Source organism: Dasypus novemcinctus, chromosome 1, assembly GCF_030445035.2.
Source record: "Dasypus novemcinctus isolate mDasNov1 chromosome 1, mDasNov1.1.hap2, whole genome shotgun sequence".
Lineage (NCBI taxonomy): Eukaryota > Metazoa > Chordata > Mammalia > Cingulata > Dasypodidae > Dasypus > Dasypus novemcinctus.
The window spans coordinates 112824894-112848493 of NC_080673.1; the positions used below are offsets into that span (position 1 = coordinate 112824894).

General features: G+C 34.9%; 1 protein-coding gene and 1 non-coding gene across 11 annotated transcripts in view; one reads left to right on the top strand and one right to left on the bottom strand.

The window, feature by feature from the left end:
* CCSER1 (coiled-coil serine rich protein 1) overlaps positions 1 to 23600 on the bottom strand; it is a 1483327-nt gene that overhangs the window by 957452 nt on the left and 502275 nt on the right. For all 10 annotated transcript variants that reach the window (XM_058295427.2, XM_058295480.1, XM_058295424.2 and 7 more), the window contains one exon: positions 16336 to 16543. In XM_058295427.2, coding sequence (XP_058151410.1) covers positions 16336 to 16543 — 208 coding nt within the window. The remainder of the gene's footprint in view (positions 1 to 16335; positions 16544 to 23600) is intronic.
* LOC111763173 (U6 spliceosomal RNA) lies at positions 3764 to 3870 on the top strand. Its single transcript, XR_002796090.2, has one exon. It is a non-coding gene; the product is annotated as a U6 spliceosomal RNA (small nuclear RNA).

Consider the following 23600-nt stretch of genomic DNA (forward strand, 5'->3'; position numbering starts at 1 on the left):
TTCTAAGAAATTACATGTTCGGAGCCTGGGGGACTCTTGTTCTGCCTAGGCAAACAAGTCAGGAATTCTTTTAGAGTTGTCAAAAGATTGAAATGTCCTACGGCTAATACGAAGGACATGGATGTATTCATTGCTTTACTGCTAAAAGGGGAAAATTAGATCTACACACACAAAGCAAAGACAGAGCCAAAATGCAGACAGGAATAGTAAGTTAAGTGAATAGAGTGAAAAAAGTACATAGGAGTTGACATAAGGACACCAAACAATGGCTCAGAAGCAGAGTTTACAAATCCATTTATATGTCCTGGTATGCCTTTTAAGAGCATTGTGTTCTTTTTCTCAAGGTTGAATAGGTCTTTAAATAGAGAAAAATCTAATCTGACAAAAAAGAAACAGACTACAACTTTACATTTAAGGTGCTTGCTTTTTGGACCTATTTTTAAGAGCCCTTACAACACAGCCTCTCACCCTAATACATACAAATACATACCCTTAACAACCCTCAGCACACATAGGTACTTGTGTACATGCCTAGATGTGAACACACAAGCAAACGTGTGCATGCACACATGCACACATACACACACCTGACAACCTCACACACACACACACACCTGGCAATTTGGTATTCTCAATCCTTGCTGGAATTACTAAATCATGCTGTTATCTTCCAACAATAAATTCTTATATTGCTGTATAACAGAGGTATAAACAATATCTGCAAGATTTTTCCCCTCCAAAACCAGTGCCAACAGTCTTTGGTCTATGATCTTCAAAGTTATGTGAGTTCACGGCTAAGATTAACTGCTCCTTTACCCACTATTCACTACAAGAAGAAAAAATGCTCCCGGTTCTGAAGGTTTCTTGAGGGAAATACTACAGCTTTAGCAGATATTAAACAATTTGCCAGGAAGCTGGATGGTTTTGAATGTCAACTAAGTAAAGAGAAATGCCCAGGAGAAACAATTCAAGAACATTTTCAGGGTGCAATTATCTCTCTAGTGGCAGTTAAATTTTGACACAGACTGAGCAAAATAAATTGCTAAAGTACTTAAATAAAATATACATTTTATCAAGAATGCGTAGTATATATGAGGAAACCTTCCAATATTAGAAAATCAGTCTTAGGTTTTAAAACAAGTTTAGGATTTAAAAACAATGGAGAAATGTTTGGACACAGAACTTTCAGATACTGAATTAGGCCACATCTTATCAAAGTAGGCTTTTTAACCATGTGTCAAAACCATGGTAGATATTCCAAAAAAAAAAAAAAAAAATCAACGATGAAAAAAGTAATACGCTCACTGTGAACTTTTAACAAATCCCAAATAAGAAATATATATCATATTCTAATTAAGAAAACACAGAGAATTATAATTAAATTTCATCTTATAATACCTGATTAAATTTAAAAATTATAAATGGTAGATCCTTCCACAGAGAGAGAAAGTGCTACTTAGTATAGACTTGGGGGAAAACAGACATGTTTTGGGGAAGATGTAGATGAATTAAAATTGCTTGTACACTGATACAAACAGAAGATAAGGAAAACAATTCTGTAGCCTAGAGTTCCATCAGGGAAAATTATAATTGACCTTTTCTTCACTAAACATTTGTGAATACTTAAAAACAGAATTTTGGAAATATTTTTAAATTTGAAGAGAGGTATTATATTTGGACATATTGTTGATTTAATGATATCCTATGCAAAATTTATTATAAAACCCTGTGGTTTGACCAGAGATTTAGAAAGGTAGACAGCAGTATTTAGGAATTTTGTGAACCAACAAAAGAATCCTTGCAACCAATCTGGGCTCTGGGGGCAGAATTTCAGTCTTGAGCATAGAAGAACCAGGAATATCGAAATCAAGGATCAATTCTAGGGAAAATAAGAATCAGGAATGTCATATCAAATCAGGGATCAAATCTCAATCTAGTAAGAAATTGAGGATTTATGTTAGAGTAAGTTATTTTTAAAGGGAAAGAGGAAAGCAAAGGGACCAAACATTTATTATATTTTCACTGCCAGATCCAAATTAAATTTAATCTTCACCACGATGAAAATTATCAAAATTTGTAACCTCTTATTATATGTGAGGAAACCTAAGGTGGACCAAAAAATTGAGTAAAACTGAATAAAACAAAGTTACTGAGTAGTTGTGGAACTCAGAGTTGAATTCATGTTTGTCTAATGGCAAATGATGCTACTTCTTTAACTTATTGCCCTCATATTTTAAAAAAAGAAACAACTAATACATATCAAGCACTTAATTTGCACCCGACACTGTTGAACCCATTTTTAATATTTTAGCATATTTAATGTTGTCAAAAAAAGCTATATGATATGTTAATATTATTCCATTCTATTGATCTGGTAACAGGCACATAGTTTAAGTAACATTTCCAAGGTCAGTCAGCTACTCAGTAAAAGAGATAGAATTTTGACTTTATATTCTATATAAAACTAATGCTCTTAACTATACAATGTCTCTGCAGTAGTATAGGATCACAGGACTAGGACACATACTAAATTGGACCTACAAGCCTGTTTCCATCAATAATGTTTTATTGGAACCCAGCCACAACCATCTGCTTATGTAGTATAGCTGCTTTCCCACTGTAACTACTTAGTTGAGTTGTTGCAATATAGACTATGTGGCCAGCAAAAGCAAAAATATTTACTATCTGGTCCTTAATCGAAAAGGTTTACTGACCTCTAATGTAAACCAAAGACAGCAAAACTGTATTCACATGTTTTCAAGTTAAGAAAAGCAAATCTTTAAAGATCCTTCTCTTTAAGCTTCTTTCTTTTCTCTACCCTGCCCAGAAGCCCAGGGTATCGAAGAGAACAATACAAATGAATATATTTTATTGGTATTTACACATTGTATTTGTCCTAAATATTGTTATTTCTATTATATTGATAGCTCGTCCTCAATATATTTTCAACTTTTATTTTAAAAACCAATAACAGCTTATAACAACATTTTTGAAAGAGTAAACATCTGGCATTCTATTACTTAATCTAAGCTAAAATAAAGTCAATAGTTAATTTTCTCAGGTTTTCATTTCCACCAAGGTAGAATGATATGGTTAAAGAATAGCTGTTCTCCATCTAAACAAGTCACTAGATGCTAAAACATTTTTGCTCATCTGTAAATGTGAATATTTTAAAGTTTATACTTCTCCTAAGCAACTGCATTATGTTATCTAAATTTGTCACACCATCTTTTATATACTCGGTGATTAAAAATAGGCATTTTTACTGTAGTTATATATGTCGTTGATTCTGATTTTCAAACCACAACAAAACACAATTTCAGTAAAAATGTGTCTGAGAGTAACACAATTACAGGTTTTTCACAGTACCATTTGCTTAAGTGGCTCTCTGCTCTCTCCCTTCCCTTCTCCACCATAAGTGCCGAATACTCTAAGTATCCCCCAGAGATCCTGTAGGGCGCCATCTGTTTTATATATGCTAAGTTGTAGCCTGAAATTCATGATACCAGATTTTGCCCATCAAATTACACAAAAGTGTGTGAGTTGTATTTCAATTGAAACATTAATGCTATATTCATGAAGAAAATTGAAAGTCAGACATGCATAACAAAACCATATTAGTGGTTGTTTGATTAATTATTGAATATGATTAAAATACAACTAGTGGATAAACATGGCAATCAGGTATGATGAGAGTGGCATTTATTGTTAGAACTGTGGGATGCAGTTTGTTTCTGTATAAGCAATCAAAATGATAGTCCTGGTGCTCACTATTGCAGCACTTATACTAAAACCAGAATGATAGAGAGAAGACTGGCATAGCCCCTGAACATGGATAACATCCAAATTTGTGAAGCATTCCATATTTCTGTGACATTCATGGAGTCCGCTTTAAGGTTGTCAAAGTGGCCAAATTCTCGCTTTGGTCTTATGTAAAAAAAAAACAAGATCATAAATTTTGATGAATTTTCACATGCCAAAAATAAAAAAAATATATAAAATGATACTCATGACTAGCAGATAATGTAAGTACATATACTAGGGAAGAATTCTATGTCCAATAATCAAAAGCTTGCTCACCTTGATCCTAGTCCATTTTTATTTTGACATGCCACAATTTTCAGGAAGAAAGTACTGTCCTGCTGATGCCTTCATTTATGTTTTGTCCCAACCTCAAATCATGAGTGAATAAATTCCCATTGTTTGACTTAATTCATTTCATGTTATTTGCTGGAAAAGACTTTGAAACTAAACAAGATTTTGGTACTGTATTGAGGGTTGCTGCCATGGCAATTACTAAAAATGTGGGAAAAGCTTTGGAATTGGATAATGGGTAGAGACTGAAAGAATTATGTGGTGCTTGATAGAAAAGGCCTTGATTGCTTTGAAGAGACTGCTGATAGAAATATAGGTGCTAGAAGTACTTCCAATGAGATCTTAGAAGGAAATGAAGAATGTGTTACTGGAAGCTGGAGGAAAAGCGATCCTTGTTTTGAAGTGGCAGAGAACTTGGTGAAATTGAGTTCTGATGTCTAATGGTAGGCAGAATTTGAAAGTTCTGAACTTGGATATTTAGCTGAGGAGATTTCCAAACTGAATGTGAAATGTACCACCTGGCTTCTCCTTGCAGCTTATAGTAAAATGCAGAAGGAAAGAGATAAACTGAGAAGTGAAATCCTGGCCACAAAGAAACTAGAAAGTGATGGTTTGGAAACTTCTGAGCTTTTTCATGAAGTAAATCTCCAGAGAATAATATTCCATGAAACAACTAGCAATTTCTGTGGAAGTAGGATTCAAAATACCTTTATCCAGGAAGGATCTGTGGAGAGTCCTTCTGTCTGATTATGGGGCCCCCTGTGAACCACAGAAAAAAACAAGTTTTTTTCAAGATTTGTATGAGCAGGGCCACTCCAAGCCTAGATTAAGAGGGACAGAGAATGTGCATATTGAAGGGAACATGGCTTCATGGACAGAACCACAGAAGCTGAGACCTGGATAAAAGAGATCTCCTTGGTCCAAGAGAGCAAGCCCCCCAATGTGTGTGGAAAGTGAGAGTGTGCCCTGGAGGTTGGACAGGGAAGGCCTTCCTCCCCTTTTGTTCGGTAAACGTGCTGCCACTCCAGTGCTCAGAGAGTGTAGGGCCTATTCCCTGTCATTCACAGAAAGCCTGGCTGCCAAGTCCAGTCGTTGAGAAGGTGGGGTCTGTGCCTGTGCATAGGGAGAATTTGGCCAAACCCCAGTGCTCAGAGAGGGTAGATCCTTTCTGATGCTCACAGAGAGACTGGCCACCATCCTGATGCTTGGAGAGGGTAGAGTCTTCACTTCATGGTTTGGGGAGTGTGGCCATTGGGCAAACCCTTGGAAGAGATGGGGCTGCCACTTCATCAGGCCTAGAGGACAAAACACTGTTTCACAGATAACACTCAGACCTTGAAATCAAATGGAGTATGCCGTGCTGGGTTTCAGAATTGCTTGGAACCTGTAACCCCTGTTTTTGTCCAATTTTTCCTTATGGGAATGGGGAGGTATATCCTATGCTTTTCCTCCATTGTATATCAGAGCAGACAACTTGTTCTTTAGTTTCCACAGGTCTTCAGATGGAGGGGAATTATGTCCCAGGACGGAACACAGCCATAGACAATTTAGTGATACTTTATGCTAAGCATTGTTTCTGACATGACTTAAGCCTTTGCAGTATTGTGATGGAATGAATGGATTTTGCATATAGAAAGAACACGTCTTTCTCGGGTCCAGAGGGTGGGGTGTTGTGGTTTGGAGCTATATGTACTTCAGAACAAACGTGTTCTTAAATTTAACTCATTCCTGTTTGTGTGAACCCACTGTAAGTAGGACTTTTTGATGAGGTTACTTCAGTTAAGGAAAGTGCCCCCTCATTCAGGATGGTTCTTAATCCTATAACTGGAATCCTTTATAAGAAAATGAAAATCAGAGAGAGAGAGAGAAAGCCACAGAGGGAGCAGACCAAAGCTAAAATTCAACAGAACCTGGAGAAGAAGAGACAGACCAGGAAACACCATTTGCTTTGCCAAGTATGGGGAGAAAACATCGCCTTGATGACTCCTTGATCTGGACCTTTTCCCAGCCTCCAAACATGAGCGTACAGCTTCTCATTTTTAACATGGCCCATTTCATGGTATTTGTTTTCACCAGCCAAGGGATCTAGTACAATTCCCCTAAGAAGAAGGTATTAATAATGCAGATGATGAAATAGAGACTAAAATATTGGAGTCAACTTGCAGCAGTTATGAAGCAGCAGAGGTAAAATTCACACCTAGATTTCTATGACTCCAAAACACCTGTGTTTGTAACCACTATAATATATATTTTCCAGTGAGTCTTTGTGAGTGGAGTGGGAGTGGAGATTGAAGAAGAATTTCTATCTATTTCTCTAATCTCTTCAAGGGAAAATCATATTTGAAATTACTTAGCAAAGAGTCACTAAATTATTTTTTCCTGTCTTCCTTCTGTATTTTTTTTTTAAATCAAGTTATATAGCCCCATGAAGAGTTCTGCAAAACCCAAAAGAGAAGAGAGAGGCCAAGAAAAGATGCTATGTGCAATACCATGTGACAGAGGAGCCAAGAACCAAGGATCACTGGCAGGCAGTCCCAGAATGCCAGTCGTCAGGAAGAAAGCATCACCTTGATGATGCCTTGATTTGGACTTTCTTTTAGTCTCAAAACCATGGGCTAATAAATACTCATTGTTTAAGCTGACCCACTGAATGGTATTTGCTAGGGCAGCCAAGGTAACTAAAAAACTGTGCAATACCACCCATCCAGCCACTGGAGGTTCTGAGGGCAGGGAGAGGGGAAAATAGGTGTAATATGGGGGCATTTTTGGAACTTGGCAATTTCCTGAATGACACTGTAATGACAGATACAGGCGATTATATATCTTGTCATACCTATAAAATTGTGTGGGAAAGAGTACAAACTACAATGTAAACTATAATCCATGCTTAGTGGCAATGCTCTAAAATGTGTTCATCAATTTTAATGAATGTACCACACTAATGAAAGATGTTTGTTAATGTGGAAAAATGTTGGAGGTGTAGGAAGTGGGGCATATAGGAATATCCTATATTTTTTTAATGTAATATTGATGTAATCTAAGTGTCTTTTTAAAAAATAAAATGAAGTGAAATGTATCACATCAGAAATTTCTTTAATAGACTTAGGACTATTCAGAAAGACCAAATGTGGTGCTCAGAGAACCTAGTAAGTCAGACAAAAGATGCCTTTTGCTAAGGTTTCAAGGTGTGCCTCGAAGATTCTCTCAACCAAACAATAAGTATTTTAAAAGCTTAAAAGTGTTGTTTCTTAAATGTTTTAAGTTAGAGAAGGGCTTACTCTTGAAGAGATTTTTTTGGTTTGGCTTTTTCTAATAGAGTGAATCCCAAATCAGATTTGCAAGAGACCCAAATTTAAGACTGTGATATTCTCAGAAAAACTTTTCCAGTTAGGACTTACAAGGTCAGAGACCGTACAAAATTTTAAAAAGGCCTTTTGATACCAACATCTATAGGCAAGAATAAGGATGAGGAAACTATTCAGTTGCAAACTTGTACTAAATTTAAAGGAAATTTATAGGAAAGGGGACAACCAATAACCTACACAGTGCAGAATTGAAAACCATAGAGAATTGTTCCCATGTTTTGAGAACTTAATTAAAAAAGAACTGCTAATCTTTGCCTGTTTGGATTTCAGAACTGTTATAGAATAGACTCCTGTGTGTCTCCATTTTCTGTCTTTTTGAGAAGTGATTATAGGCAATAGGACGTGTCTATCCCACAATTGTATCTTGGCTGTATGGAGAGCAGTCAACTTTTCTCTTTAGTCAACAGGTCTTCAAGTGGAGAACAGTACTTGCATTGCTGTACCTGAAAGCCTCATCTATCCCTGGAATTGCTTTATATGATGAGATTCTGTACTTTAAGCTGATGCTGATGATGTAATAGAATGAATTTTGGTTGGCTTGGGAAAGGGGTAAGCGTCTTTTGCACAAAGGAAGGATGAATCACTGGGAGCCAGAGTGGAAATTATGGTAGCCAGCCTCCAAGGCAAACCAAAATGTTCTCCACCTATTGGTATTCCTGCCCTTGTATAGTACTTTTCCGTGTTGAACCAAGGATCGTCTTTGTAGCCATAGATTGTACAGAAATGAATGTTTGTTATTTCTAGGATTGGGTTATAAAAAGACGTGTATTTCATCTTATTTTCTGTCTCTTGGATCTTATACTCTATGGAAAGCCAGCTGCCATGTTGCCCAATGAAGAGGCCCATGTGTTAAATTGAGTCCTCAGATAAACAGCATTGAAGAAACCAAATTCTCTAGTCACAGCTATGTAAGTGAGATTGGCCTGCATAGGACAGCAGTCCTGGCTGACATCTTGAGTGAAACTTTATGAGAAGCTTCAGCCAAAACCATACAGTAGGCTGCTCTCAAATTCCTATATATATTATTTGTTTTAGTCCTCAAGATGTTGGAGGTAATTTGCTATGCAGCAATACATAATTTTCATTATAAACTTGTATCCTTCGATCTTGCTAAATTCACTTATTAGTCCTACCAGATATGTAATTAATTTTTTGTAGACTCACTAGAGATATGAATCTGCCAAAATGGTTGGTTTTACATTTCCAATTTTTAATTTTTTTTCTTTTTCTTGACTTATTTATAGCTAATAACTCCAGCAAAAGCTCAATAAAAGTGACAAGAATGATCATTCTTGCCTTGCTCATAACATTAAAGGGAGAGTTTCAGTTTTGCACCATTAAATATGGATATTAGTTGTAGGAATAGAGGCTTCCTTCTATTACTAGTTTGCTGAGTTTTTATTTATTATCTAAATTAATGTTGATTTTTGTTTCAAATGCTTTTTATCTATTAAGACGATTGTATATTTTTCTCTTTAGTCTGTTAACATGATTACATTGATTGATTTTCAAATGATATACAATCCTTGTGCTCCTGTATAAAACTAACCAGTAAACAACTCTCTCATTATCTCTCTCTCTATAGATGACTCTTTATCTATAAACATACTCACAGGCACATACTCTCACACATATGTCACAGCTGGATTTGATTTGACACCTTTTTAAGACTTTTGACCCTATGTTCATAAGAAGTATTTGTAAGTAATTTTCTTTTTTTTGTATGAATTTTGTCTGATTTTTCTAAAAGGCTTATAATGACCACATAAAAAAGGTGAAATCTATACTTTGTTCCTTTAGTTTCTAAAATTTTTGCATAAAATTGGTCTTATTTCTCTTTTAAAAATTTGATAGGATTCACCCGTGAAAACTCCTAGGCCTGATTTTTCTTTTTGGGAAGGCTTTTTGTTTTCTTTTGTTTGTTTGTAATAAAATATTCTATATCTTTAATAGAAATATGGCATTCACATTTTCAATTTCTTTTGACCAGTTTGGGAAGTTATATTTTTTAAGGGATTTGATTTTTCATCTATGCTTTCAAATATACTGTCATCAAGTTTCTTATAATATTTTCTTATTATCCTTACACTGTCTGTAGGATTTCTTCCCCTTAATTGCTGAGATTGGTAATTTGCAGTTTTTCTTTCTTTTTTCTTATCTTGCTCAGATTTTTTAACCTTCTCAAAGAATCAGTCTGAGTTTTTAAAATTTTCCCTTTTATTTGTCTGTTTTCTATTTTATTGACTTTCTCTTTATTACTTATTTATTACCAGAATCATAAACTTTCTATTATTCTATTTGAATTAAAGTAGCCCTTACAAAATGGACACAAGGTTTAAAAAGATGTTCCTGCAAGAAACTGTATTTTGCAGAAATACTGTTATGCAAGTACAATAGAAGAGAAAACGGTGATGAGCTCTCTTCTAAGCCGTATTACAAGGAAAAAACAATAATGAAATTATCAGATAAAATGGACCAAATTTTTAAAATAAAATTGAGATTTAAAGTAAGGATTTATATCCCCTCATGCAATAATAAATGTCATTCTAAATATATATACATTGTGTTTTGAGAAACTAGATAATAAATATTGTATTCTACATATTAATGAATATATGCATGTTGGGGTTAAATAATCAAGAAAATTATTTCATGCATACATTTGTAGAATCAATATAGTTCAGGAAGTCCTGTTCTCAAGAATTTCACACTGGCACCATTTATAATAAAGGAAAAATCTGGAATACAACATATATCCCAAATAATAATATCTGTTGATGCTTACCTTCTAATGTCATTGAAATATTTATAATCCAATCTACTAAAAATGTAGGTACTTCATGATATTTACAATTTGTATCTTTCTAGGCACATAAGGAAAATATCCAGCTTCCCCTATTTCTTCAAAATCCTAATTTTGAAAATGTGATAGACAGGTGAACCCCATAAGGAAGCTTTCCTCTATCATGTTATATTAATACATTATGAGCTTCTTTACCATAAACTGCACACTTCTGTGTGCAGCCCAAGTGAAGTAGCATTTTAGTAATTGCACAGTATTTTCTGCATGTCAAAATGTCAGCAAAAACTGATAAAATTACCTAGTTTGTTATCGTGATTATTAAAAGATAAGAAATATTTGACATGGAACAAATTATCAGAAATTGGTACCAGCACTGCTTCCTTTAAAACCTGTAGTTGGATTATTAAAAAGGCTGATAAATGATACATTCAGCCAATAAGTTTGAAGTTTAAAATCATGCAATAGGTCATATATATATATATATATATATTTTTAGGTCTAAAACCTGTTGTTGTGCTGGGCATGGTGCACACCATTTCACAGTAGTAGATGGTGCTCATCTCTTTCCAACCTCATGTTCAGTGATTTTAAATTGTTAAATTAAAATCAGCCATAGCAGGAGTATTTCACCATGGAAATCAGAAAATGGTTTAAATTTTATTTTAAAGGAGGTGGTTGTTAGAACATATGCAAGCACACTATTTACCAAAACCATTCATTCAAGCAAAACAAAGCAAACAAAAAGCAGGTAGTAAAAGCTTATGGTTTTGTTATTTTCAAAAGATAAATAGGAAGAGAATTTTAAATATTCAATTTCTATCTACCATTTGCCTGGGCAAACACCTGCTTTGGGTGCACTTCCTTACTTATAGGAGTCTTCAATGTTGCTTTTACTTCTTTTTTTTTTTTTTTCCATTTATAAACATTCTTTTTTTTTTTTTTAATTTTTTAATTTTTTATTGACTTTGTAATAATATTACATTAAAAATATATATGTGAGGTCCCATTCAACCCCACCCCCCTGCTTTTACTTCTAATTTCTGTAATGTTCCAGTGCTTGAGCTCCTATTGCATAGAATTTTTTTGTTTTTGAAATGTGATAGAAAGGTGTCAGTTGATTATAAAATTGTTTTTATAGCTCTTGAAATCTTTTCACTTAAATGTGCTAAAAACAATCCCTTAAAATATTCTCTCCAAATAAGGATGAATGATGAATTTCAAAACACTCCAAATTTTGTCTTATGATAATGAATTATATTTAAAAATTTAAAAAGAATAGGTTCACATTGAAATTTATCATTGAATGTTTTCTATTATTATTATGTTTAGATATAACTAAATTTTGAGAAAAGAAAAGGAAAAATGGGTAAGAATTCTTCAATAAATGGTCTTTTCCAAATGTTCCACAATTCAAATATTTGTATCAACTATATGGGTCTGTAAATTATATTGATTCTCGAATTAAAGGCCTCTGATTTTTATTTATCCAGCTATATAATTAGAACAGATTTACCTTATTTTATCAATATTTTGTTCGTATAACATTTATCTAACCTTTTATTGCCCTGACATGGTTCAGGAAATTTGCTAAGAGCATTCCTAGTACTTATTTGTTAAATATAAATTAAAAAGTCATAGGGCAGTGGTTGGGGTTGATGGACAGGCAGAGGACTACAACCAACCTTGGATGTACATTCTTATTAGCTCTTATCTTAGTAGTAACTATATAACTCATTTGTACTTGAGATATTCCCAGTAGCCTTCTTGTCAGTTAGCCTACAGTAGAAATAAATTATATAACATGAGAGTGACAGACAGAGAACAGAGCAAGCTAAAAGGAATAATTAAAAATTTATTTCCTTATGTAAAATAATGGGATTAACTAAAAAAAAATTTGCAAAAGAGGATTAATTTTTTTTTTTTGTAGTTTCCCTCCCTTACTATGGTCACTTCTTTTATCACTAAAACTAAAGAATAAAGTAACAAGAATAGAATTTCTAAGGACCTAATGTAAGTTTTAAAAAAAATATATACATATATATATAAAAACATATACATACATATATATATATATATATAAATATATATAAATAAAGGAGTTGGTGTTTGGAGTTGTTGGGAATATGCATGTATGTTTTAATAATAACAACTGGTCTTCAAAGAAGTGGTACAAAATTAGGAATGTGAGATTCCACTCAGAAAATTCATACTTGGCCCACCTCAAAATTAAAATGGAAGATATCAGTAGAAGTACACAATTAGGAAAACTATACAATGTGCACAAGCAAAAAGAAGTAACAGAAGTTTCAGAACAACAGTTTTATACTGAATGATTTTATTTACTGCTTCATGGTTTTATAATGATTTCTATTTATTCCTTTTTATTTATAAAAACAATTGCAATAACATTTGGTCAGAACAAAATTCTCAATGTTTGAAAAGAGTGAGAATATATGGAAAAAAAGTCTCTCTAAACCCCGAGGCCTTTCTTTCAATCTTGAAGATTTATGAGATCATTTAAAAAGCACTAATGCACACCACAGCCATTGTATTCCATGAAAAGGTCCAAAAGGCTACAGGGAATTATCTCATCTACTTACAGTCTTTATCATACATATGTAAGGGCCTTGATTAAATCGAATCTAGTAATTTTTGCAATGCATCTTTATTTCACATTCTGAGAAAGTGTATCTTCTACACTTTGTTTACTGGTGAAAGAATATGCCACATACTAAGCTTGATAATTATTCCAGCTGGTACTCAAGTTTGTTTTTTTAATTCCAATAAAAATTCTTTCAACAGCAGGAAATGGAATGAAATATATATATATTTTTCACTTGTTTATAAATAGTTATTAAACTGCAAATATATTCCAAGTTTAGCAGATATGATGAACAAGATCACAAGCTCATGTTCTTCATGCACCTTAGTGCCTCATGGGAAAACAGAAGGCTAAATCAACCATTACAACATGGAAGTATAAGTGCTTTAATGATAGAACAAAAGTAGGTCGGACTTGGCCCCGTGGTTAGGGGGTCCACCTACCACATGGGAGATCTGCAGTTCAAACCCCAGACCTCACTGACCTGTGTGGAGCTGGCCCAACGGCAGTGCTGATGGCACGCAAGGAGTGCTGTACCACGCTGGGGTGTCCCACGCATAGGGGAGCCCCACGCACAAGGAGCACACTCCGTAAGGAGAGCTGTCCAGAATGAAAGAAAGTGCAGCCTGCCCAAGAATGGCACCACGCACATGGAGAGCTGACACAACAAGATGATGCAACAAAAGAAACACAGATTCCCATGCCGCTGACAACAACAGAAGCAGACAAAAAGAACACACAGCAAATGGACACAGAGAACAGACAACTGGGGGTGGGGGGGAGGGGTGAAGGGGCGAGAAATACATAAAATAAATCTTTAAAAAATAAATAAAAAATAATGATCATACTGGACATTAATAAAAATTTTTAAAAAAGCTATAGAGGAACTTCTAAGGACAATGAGAAAACATCAAAGGGATTGTCAGGGTAGTAAGTCAGTCTGATACTCATTTTAGAAAATGAGATCTTACTGCAGCATGGAAAGTGGATTGGTGGTACAAAGAACAATTACAAATTTATTGCAGTAAACTAGAATATCACTGATGCAGAATCACTTGAAAGATGAGATATAGGCAGATTTGAAAGCAATTTGGAATTGGAATCTAAGTATCAGAATATTTCAGGATGTTTAATAAGTCAATAATACAATATCCTAATCCAGTGCTTATTTTCCAGGATGTACAAAAGAAATACTTGGAGAACCTTCAACATTTTCATGCTGGGCTAAATACCAGGCTTATTGAAGTAGAATCTTTCAGGGTCCAACTATTGACCCTATTAAGTCTCCAGATCTGGCTCCGACCCCAGGTAATTCATATGCAAGCACACTCTTAAATTCACTTTCACAATTATATTTTATTAAAAGCACACATTATAAATAAGCATAAAAAATATGATTCCCAAAACTAGCTTAGAAGATTAGTGCTATTTATATTGTTATGGTGACATAACATAAAATGGAGGGATTAGTAATTACCAGAATGAACTACTTGATGAAACCTTATGTATTACACAAAAAGTGGGCAGAACACTCAATAATGCCAGTTAATGACAAAATAAAGCAGGGATGAGCTAATATTTTAATACTGCCTAATGTAGCTAGCCAGTAACAAAAATAGCAAAAAGTTTTAAATATGTAACACCTTACACAAATAGTTTTAGCAAGGAATAAATGTTAAACATCATTTTAAAGTATCAAAAGTAGAACCTAGTATCAAGGCTAACTTACATTAAATCAGTAAAGGCAATACTGACAATATGGACAAGGTTTTGTTAAAAGGCAGAGTAATTTAAGTGACAATTAGAGCTTTCCAAGGAAATCTTTAAAGTCAGAAAATAAGGCTCTCCTGCAGTAAAAATATGACCCATGTATAAAAGTTGGACTATGCATAATAAAAATAAGCTCATAAAATAATAATAAACACTCACTTTCCATGTTACAAAAAGTATTTTTAATCTAAAATGAATAGTTTGGGATTAAACTCATATTTTATGATGAAATGTGAATTGCAGTTTTAAAATTCCTGGCCCAAATAACATTTCAATAGGTAATTTGCTTTAAAGACAACTATTATAAATATCTTATTACTAGAAAAGTTTCTCTATGTTAATTATATAATAAAATTGCTGTTGCTTGTTTACAATAAAGTGTTAAGACCCCCGCTCTCTGACTAGGCTGCACCGACATGTGTAATTATTGCTCACAGTAATCAGCTTTTAAAATCAATTTTCTTCAGTTTCTTCAAATGTTCTTTAATGAATAAAAGCAGATGGGACAATAAAAACAATCTCAATGAATTCTGCACATTGATGTAGAGTGAATATTGAATATTTTAAAATTATAAAAAATTACCCAAAGAAAAGCTTTTGATACTTCTTGTCAGTTCTGCGTACTTTCTTTTTATTTATATTGATTTTTTTTTTTTTTACCAAAATCAAGACCAAAAAAAAGAAATAGAAAGCTGGATACCTGAATATTGTAGACTTCGAGAGTACCATCTCTTAATATAACAACTATTATTAAATTTGCCTTGTACATAGATGGTCAGACTGTATGTCAAGCAAAAGGGCTAAAAGATTCTAAGCTATTTATTTGTGTTCATGAAAATACTTATGTTGTCAGCATATAAATCATATAGTCAGATACAGAAAAAAGTCAATGATGTATGAATATTTGACAATCAGCCCCAAAATACAAAGTCCTAATTTGTAGTGCAAGCCGATTGCTATTGAAAGAATCCTATTACACATTTTCCTGACTAACTCACTATTTGAGGGGGCCACTGTATTTGATGGACAAATCAGTCAAATGTTCAAATTCATTATTGGGGAAAAAAAAAGATAAACTAGTTTTTCTTGGGATTGTATAAATAAAGCGCCAGTATCATTAAAGTGAAGTCCATTTAATAGGTTCCTCAATGGCTTTATAATAATATATAAACATAAGTTAATAGCTGATGATCATTCTTGTTCTTGATTTTGACCAGGCTTGACATCAAGGTTGTTTTTGTTTGTTTGTTTGTTTTTTGAGGTATCGGGGTCTGGGGATTGAACATGGGGGCTCATATGTGAGAAGCCAATACTCAACTAATGAGCCACACTGGCTTCCTCGAGACGGTTTTTTCATTTGTTTTGCCTGTTGTTTGTTTTTGTAGTTTTTTCAGGAGGCACTGGAAACCGAGCACGGGACCTCTGTGAGGGAGGCAGGCATTCAACCCTTAAGCCACATCCACTCCCTCAAGTTAGTTTTTAATTTTTTCATAGAATCTTAGAATGTTAAAGCTGAGGAATACCTTATAACTCAAAATTCCAAACCCTCATTTAACTTATGAGAAAAGCTAAGCTCAAAGAGGATTTCTGACCTGGCCCAATGACATGCAGTTAATTATTTATACAGATATGTCTAATCAGGCCACAGACCTTACTATCTACCAGCATTGAAAAACATTAATCTTAAAATAAACCATTACCTCTTGAAGAACTCTCTTCATCTTTAATAATAACGTCTTGACTGCTGTGCAGTCTTGTAACATCAGTCTGAATGGCAGAGAATCTATGCCTCCATTTTCTTCCATACTTTGTAGGGGCCAATCTGCAGAGGGACTGCTGGGCATTCGGCTGATATGGGAACACCTGCCTTCCTGATCAACTTCTTTTGTTAATTTCAGGGAAAGGTTCCTAATAAGAAAACAAAAACAAAAACAAAAATTGCAATGCAGCATTTTCAGGGCAGTATTTTCCAAGCAGTTGCTCAATGTTGTTAGTAGTAAGACAGAAAAACTTTCATTTTTACCCTCATAATGCCCTCATATTAATCTTGGAAATTTCTGAGACTTTTTGCAAAAATTGCAAGATGAATCAATTGTATGTTTAATGGGAAGATCCAATGCCGTCACAGGTTTAGTATATGATCTTTCCCCATTTATCATTTCATTTATACATGATACAGTGTTATTATATGTACTTTACTCTTTTTAAAAATGTTGAGAAGCAATAAAAATCACTAACAGAAATTTCATATCCAGGTTCCCTATAATATAATATGGTTAAAAATTAACTGGAGCTCCAAAATGATAGCACCCTCTGTGCTCTCAAGTCTGCCTAGAAGAACTGATTGCAGGGTGCTGTCACCTTTCTTTTGACTGGCATCATGTTGATTAAGAAGCTACATGAGGGGAGCTGATATAGCTCAGTGGTTGAGTGCATGCTTTCCATATGTGGTCCTGGGTTTTCAATCCCCATTATCTCCTAAAAAAATAATAATAAAATAAAATAAAAAGAAGCTACATGAGCAGCTGCATCACTTCAGAAGTGGTGGCCCTGGAGAAAGGGCAGGAGTAGCAGACATTAAAAATACATTAGAGATGAGAAGAAATTTCTGGGAAATGGTGTTGAGGTAGATAGGCAGGGTTAACCTCACACAAAAACAATTAAGGAAGGGCAAAAAGGTGTCTGAGGGACCAGCTATGGGAATCTGCTGACCAGAAGACTGCTGTATACACCCCAAGAGGGTGAGGGACAGAGAGGAGAAGAAGCCAAAATGAAAAACATGAGTTACAGGCTGCTATGGATACAAATGGCATCCATACCCAAACATCAAGGTGAACAGCCTGGATAAAGCCTGTGTCTCACTGGAGCCAAGTGAGAAGGGTAAGAGATGTCTTCCTCCCTGGGAAGGGACAGAGTGTAGCACAGGACAGAGAGTGATTTCTCTTCAGTGAATTTGGCCAGCAGAACCTGCTTAGAATCTTGGCTCAGGCCAGACCAAAAACAATGGAGGGTGAAAGAGTCACCTCCTTGGAAAGAGTAGCTGAAGAGTGCCATGTAATGACTGAGTGGGAAACTGTAAGGAGAAAAAACACTTTTAGGTGTCTCTTGTCCCTTGATCTGGTCTCCAATGCATTAGTTAGGCCCTGGCCCTAATTTGATAACTTAAGCTGGGCAATGTTAAAGACATAGAATAAGTTGAATGAAAAATCAAAGAAGAGCCACGAAACCAAACCACCAGACAAGAGAGAGAAATTGACCACCAGAGTAAATTTGCCAACATATTCAGATGCCTAGAAATCAATAAAAAATTTATACATCATACTAAAACACAAGAAGATATGGCCCAACCAAAGATACAAACCAAAAACCCTGGTGATACGCAGGATTTAAGACAATTATTCCATGCCAATCACACAAATACACAAATAAATTCATGGAGTTGAAGGAAAATATGACTAAAGAGATAAAGAATATTACGAAGCCACATGTGAAAATGAAGAATAATTTGAAAGTCTCCAAAGAAAAATATCAGAACTCATGGGAATAAAAGCCACAATGGATGATATTAAAAATAATTTTAGGGGATGCAGACTTGGCCCAGTGGTTAGGGCATCTGTCTACCACATGGGAGGTCCACGGTTCAAACCCTGGGCCTCCTTAACTTGTGTGGAGCTGGCCCATGCACTGTGCTGATGCGTGCAAGGAGTGCCCTGCCACGCAGGAGTGTCCCCCGCGTAGGGGAGCCCCATGCACAAGGAGTGCGCCTGTAAGGACAGCTGCCCAGCATGAAAGAAAGTGCACCCTGCCCAAGAATGGTGCCACACACACGGAGAGCTGACACAACAAGATGACGCAACAAAAAGAAACACAGATTCCCGTGCTGCTGATAACAACAGAAGCAGACAAAGAAAACAAAGCAAATAGACACAGAGAACAGACAACCAGGGCAGAGGGGAAGGGGAGAGAAATAAATAAATAAATAAATACATAAATAAATAAAAATAATTTAGATGCATATAACAGCAAATTTGAATTGATGGAGGGCAGAATTAGTGAAATCAAGGACAGAACATCTTAACTTGAAAAGACAGAAGAACAGAAAAAGAATGAGGAAAATGGAAAAAGGTCTCAGTGATTGAATGATAATGTGAAATCCACAAATACAGGGGTTGAGACAACTGAAAATGAGAACATATCATACAAAAAACTATGGGATACAACAAAGGCAGAGCTGAGAGGGAAATTTATAGCCCTCAGTGCTTATGTTAAAATGAAGAAAAGAGCTAAAATTGAAGATCTAACTGCACACCTGGAAGAACTAGAAAAAGAAAAAGAAAACAGCAAACTAATACCAAAACAAGGTGTAGGAAAGAAATAATAAAGATCAGAGCAGAAATAAATGAAACTGAGATGAAAAAAAATGAGAGAATCAACAAAAACAAATGTTAGTTCTTTGAAAAGAACAACAAAATTGGAAAACCCTTAGCTAGACTGAAAAAGCAAAAAGAGAGAAGAGGCAAATATATAAAATCAGAAATGAGGAGAGACATTTCCACTGACCCACAGAAATAAGATAGATTATAAGAGGATACTATGCACAGCTGTATGCCAACAAACAAGAAAATGTTGAAATGAACAGATTCCTAGAGACACACAAACAACCTACACTGACCCAAAAAGAAACAAAAGACCTCAACAATGCAATCACAAGTAAAGAGTTTCAAAGAGTCATCAAAACCCTCCCAAAGCCCAGGGCCAGATACCTTGACAGGTGAATTCTACCAAGCACTGAAAAAAGATTTAATACCAAATAATATCATAGATTCTATACACTATTTTTTTAAAGATTTATTGTTTGTTTTCCTTCCCCCAACTGCCCCCCCCACCCCGCCCGTTGTCTGCTCTCTCTGTCCATTTGCTGTGTGTTCTTCTGTGACCGCTTCTATCCTTATCAGCAGCACTGGGAATCTGTGTTTCTTTTTGTTGCGTCATCTTGTTGTGTCAGCTCTCTGTGTGTGCGGAGCCATTCTTGGGTGGGCTGCACTTTCATGATTGGCTGCTCTCCTTACGGGGTGCACTCCTTGTGCATGGGGCTCCCCTATGCGGGGGACACCCCTGCATGGCACGGCACTCCTTGCATGCATCAGCACTGTGCATGGGCCAGCTCCAATGGGTCAAGGAGGCCCGGGGTTTGAACCGCGGACCTCCCATGTGGTAGGCGGGTGCCCTATCCATTGGGCAAAGTCCACTTCCCTCTGTACACTATTGATGAGCAATCTAAGGAAGAAGTCAGGAAAAAATTAATTTATAATAGTGACTAATACAACCAAATATTTAGGAATAAATGTAAACAAGGACATAAAGGAATTGGATTCAGAAAACTATAAAACACTGCTAAGAGAAACCAGAAAAAGACCTCAATAAATGGAAAGACATTCTGTGTTCATAGATTGGAAGACTAAATAAAGTTAAGATGTCAGTTCTATCCTAAGTGATTTACAGATTCAACATATTCCCAACAAAAATCCCAAGAGCATTTTTACCAAAATATAAAAGCAAATTATCAAATTTATTTGGAAAAATAAGGGGCCCCAAATAGTCAAAAATGTCTTTAAAAAGAAGATCAAAGTTGGAGAACTCTTCCTTCCTGATATTAAAGCATTTTTACTTAGTGGCAGTGGTAAAAACAGCATGCAACTGGCATAAAGAAAGACATATTGATCAATAAAACTAAATCAAGAACTCAGAAATAGACCCTCACATCCATGGTCAAGTGATTTTTGACAAGGCAGTCAAACCCACCCAGTTGGTTCAAAACAGTCTTTTGAACAAAAGTTGCTGGGAGAACTGGATAGCAATAACCAAAAGAAAGAAAGGACTCCTCTCTCACACCTTATATAAAAATTAACTCCAAATGGATCAAGGACCCAAACATAAAAGCTACAACCATAAAACTTCTAGAAGAAAATATAGAGAACATTTTCAATATCTTGTGGTAGGGAGTATTTTCTTCAACCTTAAACCCAAAGCATGGACAATGAAATATTTTTTTTTTTAATGATAAATGGAACCTTCTCAAAAGTAAACACTTTTGTTTTCAAAAGACTTTGTTAAGAAAGTAAAAAGGGAGTCTATTCAATGATAAAGTATTTGGAAACCACATATCTGACAGTGCTTGATATCCATCTTATATAAAGAGATCATACAATTCAATGATGAAAAGAGAAGCAAACAAATTAAAAACTGGGCAAAAGACTTGAATAGACACCTCTGCAATGAGAAAATATAAGTGACCAAAAGGCACATGAAAAACTGTTCAGCATCACTAGCTATGAGGGAAATGCTGATCGAAACTACAATAAGATCCCATTTCACACCTTATAGAATGGCCATTGTTAAAAACCAAAAGGTGAAACAGAAAACTCTTAAGTGCTGGAGAAAATATGGAGAAATACAAACACTCCATCACTGCTGGTATAGAATGATGCAGTCTCTGTGGACATCAGTTTGGCAATACATCAAGAAGCTGGATATGGAACTGCTGTATAGAACTGCTATATAATCCTGCAATCCCATTTCTAGGAATATATTCAGAAGAACTGAAAGCAAGGGCACAAACTGACATTTGCACACTGATAGTCATAGCGGCATTATTCAAAATTGCTAAACTAAGGAACCACATCAAGTGTCCATCAACTGATGAATGGCTGAACAAATTTGGTATACACATACAATGAAATATTATTCAGATGTGAGAAATGAAATTGGGATGCAAATGACAAAATGGCTGAACCTTGATGCTGTTATATTGAGTGAAATAAGCCAGACACAAAAGGACAAATACTATGATGGTCTCACTAATATGAACTAAATACAATGAGGAAACAGATGTAAACTCCAGAGTATAGGTTACTAGGAAATAAAATATGAGTTGAGAATGGGACCTGATGCTCAAACTATATAGAATTTTTAATAAGGTTTCTTGTAAAAGTGTGGAGTTGATGGTAACACATTATAGTGAGTATAACTAACACTGCTGATTTATAAATGAGATTTTGGCTGACAGTGGTAGTTGGGTATACATCAATGTCAATTGAAAGGAAACTAGAGAATAATCTGGGGTTTGTATAGCATAATGATTTAGGTGATGGATGAAGATTCTGGCTATAGTATAAATATAAGAATGTTCTTGTTTTACAAAGCATTAAAATTAGAAATAATGTAACTTATGGACAATAGTCAACAGTAATATTTTAACATTTTTGCAGCAATGGAAAAGAAACATCAATTCTAAGACACAACTATAGGGGGGTAAAAAGGGGTATGAGATTTTTCCTTTTGGAGTAATGAAAACATTCTAAAATTGACAGTGCTGATGACAGCACAACTCTGTGATAAAAATGAGAGCCATTGAGTGTCCTCTCTGAATGGACTGCAGAAAGCATGGGGCTGCATAATACATTGGTAAAAGATAGACTGTGGTTAACAGGACAAATATGACAGTGTTCTTTTATGAATGATAACAAATGTATAATCCTAATATAGGGTGTTAATAACTGGGTAGATTGGGGGAAAAGCACAGCAAATGTAAGATACTGGCTATAGTTAGTAATAACAGTTTGACGATGCTATTTCATGGTTTGTAACAAATGTTTCACAACAATGCAGTGTTAGTGATAGGGTTGTGTAAATGCAAAACCGAGTAGTACTGTATCCTCAATATAGAACTCTACTCTTTTACTCCTAAAGAGTCAGAATATAATAGAAGAATAAATAGGCATATTTCTTGATAATGGACATGCATGAAATATTCGAATATTATTCAGCCATAAAAAGGAACAGAGTCCTGATGTATGCAACAAAATGGATAAATCTTGAAAACATTATGCTAAGTGACATAAGCCATACACAAAAGGACAAATATTGTATGATCTCACTGATATGAACTAATTATAATAAGCAAAATCATAGAGTTAGAATCTCAATATAAGTTACCAGGGGATAGATTGGGGGTAAAGAATGAAGAGTTTATGCTTATTTTGTACAGAATTTATCCTTATGTTTATTATAAAGTTTTGGAAATGGATAGTGGTGATGGTAGCATTTTTTGTGGATGTCACTAACAGCACTGAATTATATAGGTGGAGGTGGTTAAAAGAATAAACCTCAGGTCATACATGTTATTAGAACAAAAATTAAATGATAAAACATAGGACTATATGACACAGTGAACATTATTGTAGATGATGGACTATAGTTAATAGTATGAGTATAAGAAGGTCTTTCACGAATTATAACAAATGTACAACACTAATAAAAGGTGTTAATAATAGTGTGGTATTTGGTGAAAAATACACCTAGCAAAATCTATAGATAATAGTTAATAGTACTATTTTAGTAATTGTTCATCAATTGTAACAAAGGTAACTACTATATAATAGTACAATTACAAAAAAGTGCATTATCATCAATTCTAACAAATGCTCTACATCAGTGAAGGTGTTGGTGGTGGAGTGGTGTATGAGAATCCTGCTTATACATTTTTAAAAAATGATCTGGAAAGAAAATAAATAAAATAAATTAAGAGAAACTAATTTTGGTAAATTTTTTTTAGTTACTAAAGTAATCAAAAAACTATTTTAGGATTAAGTAAGACTAGTATGCATAAGATTTTATGTAAAAATAGTGAAATGAATTTAAGATGCATAACTCCATTATGTAATTTGCATGCTTATTGCAGGGGAAGTCATGGACATATTCAAAGACTAGTCCTTGCCTACCCCTCTCCTTTTTGTTGTGTGCAGAGATTTCAATATGATTCCATTTCATAGTCTGAGAGACACTCCATGTTTAATGGAGCAGCCAGACTGTACCTTGACCTCGAAACCAAGCAGTTCCAGCTGCTTAACAGGACAGGAAGTCTATACAAAGGTTGCTGGATGCATGCCTTTTGCTCAGTGGCAGG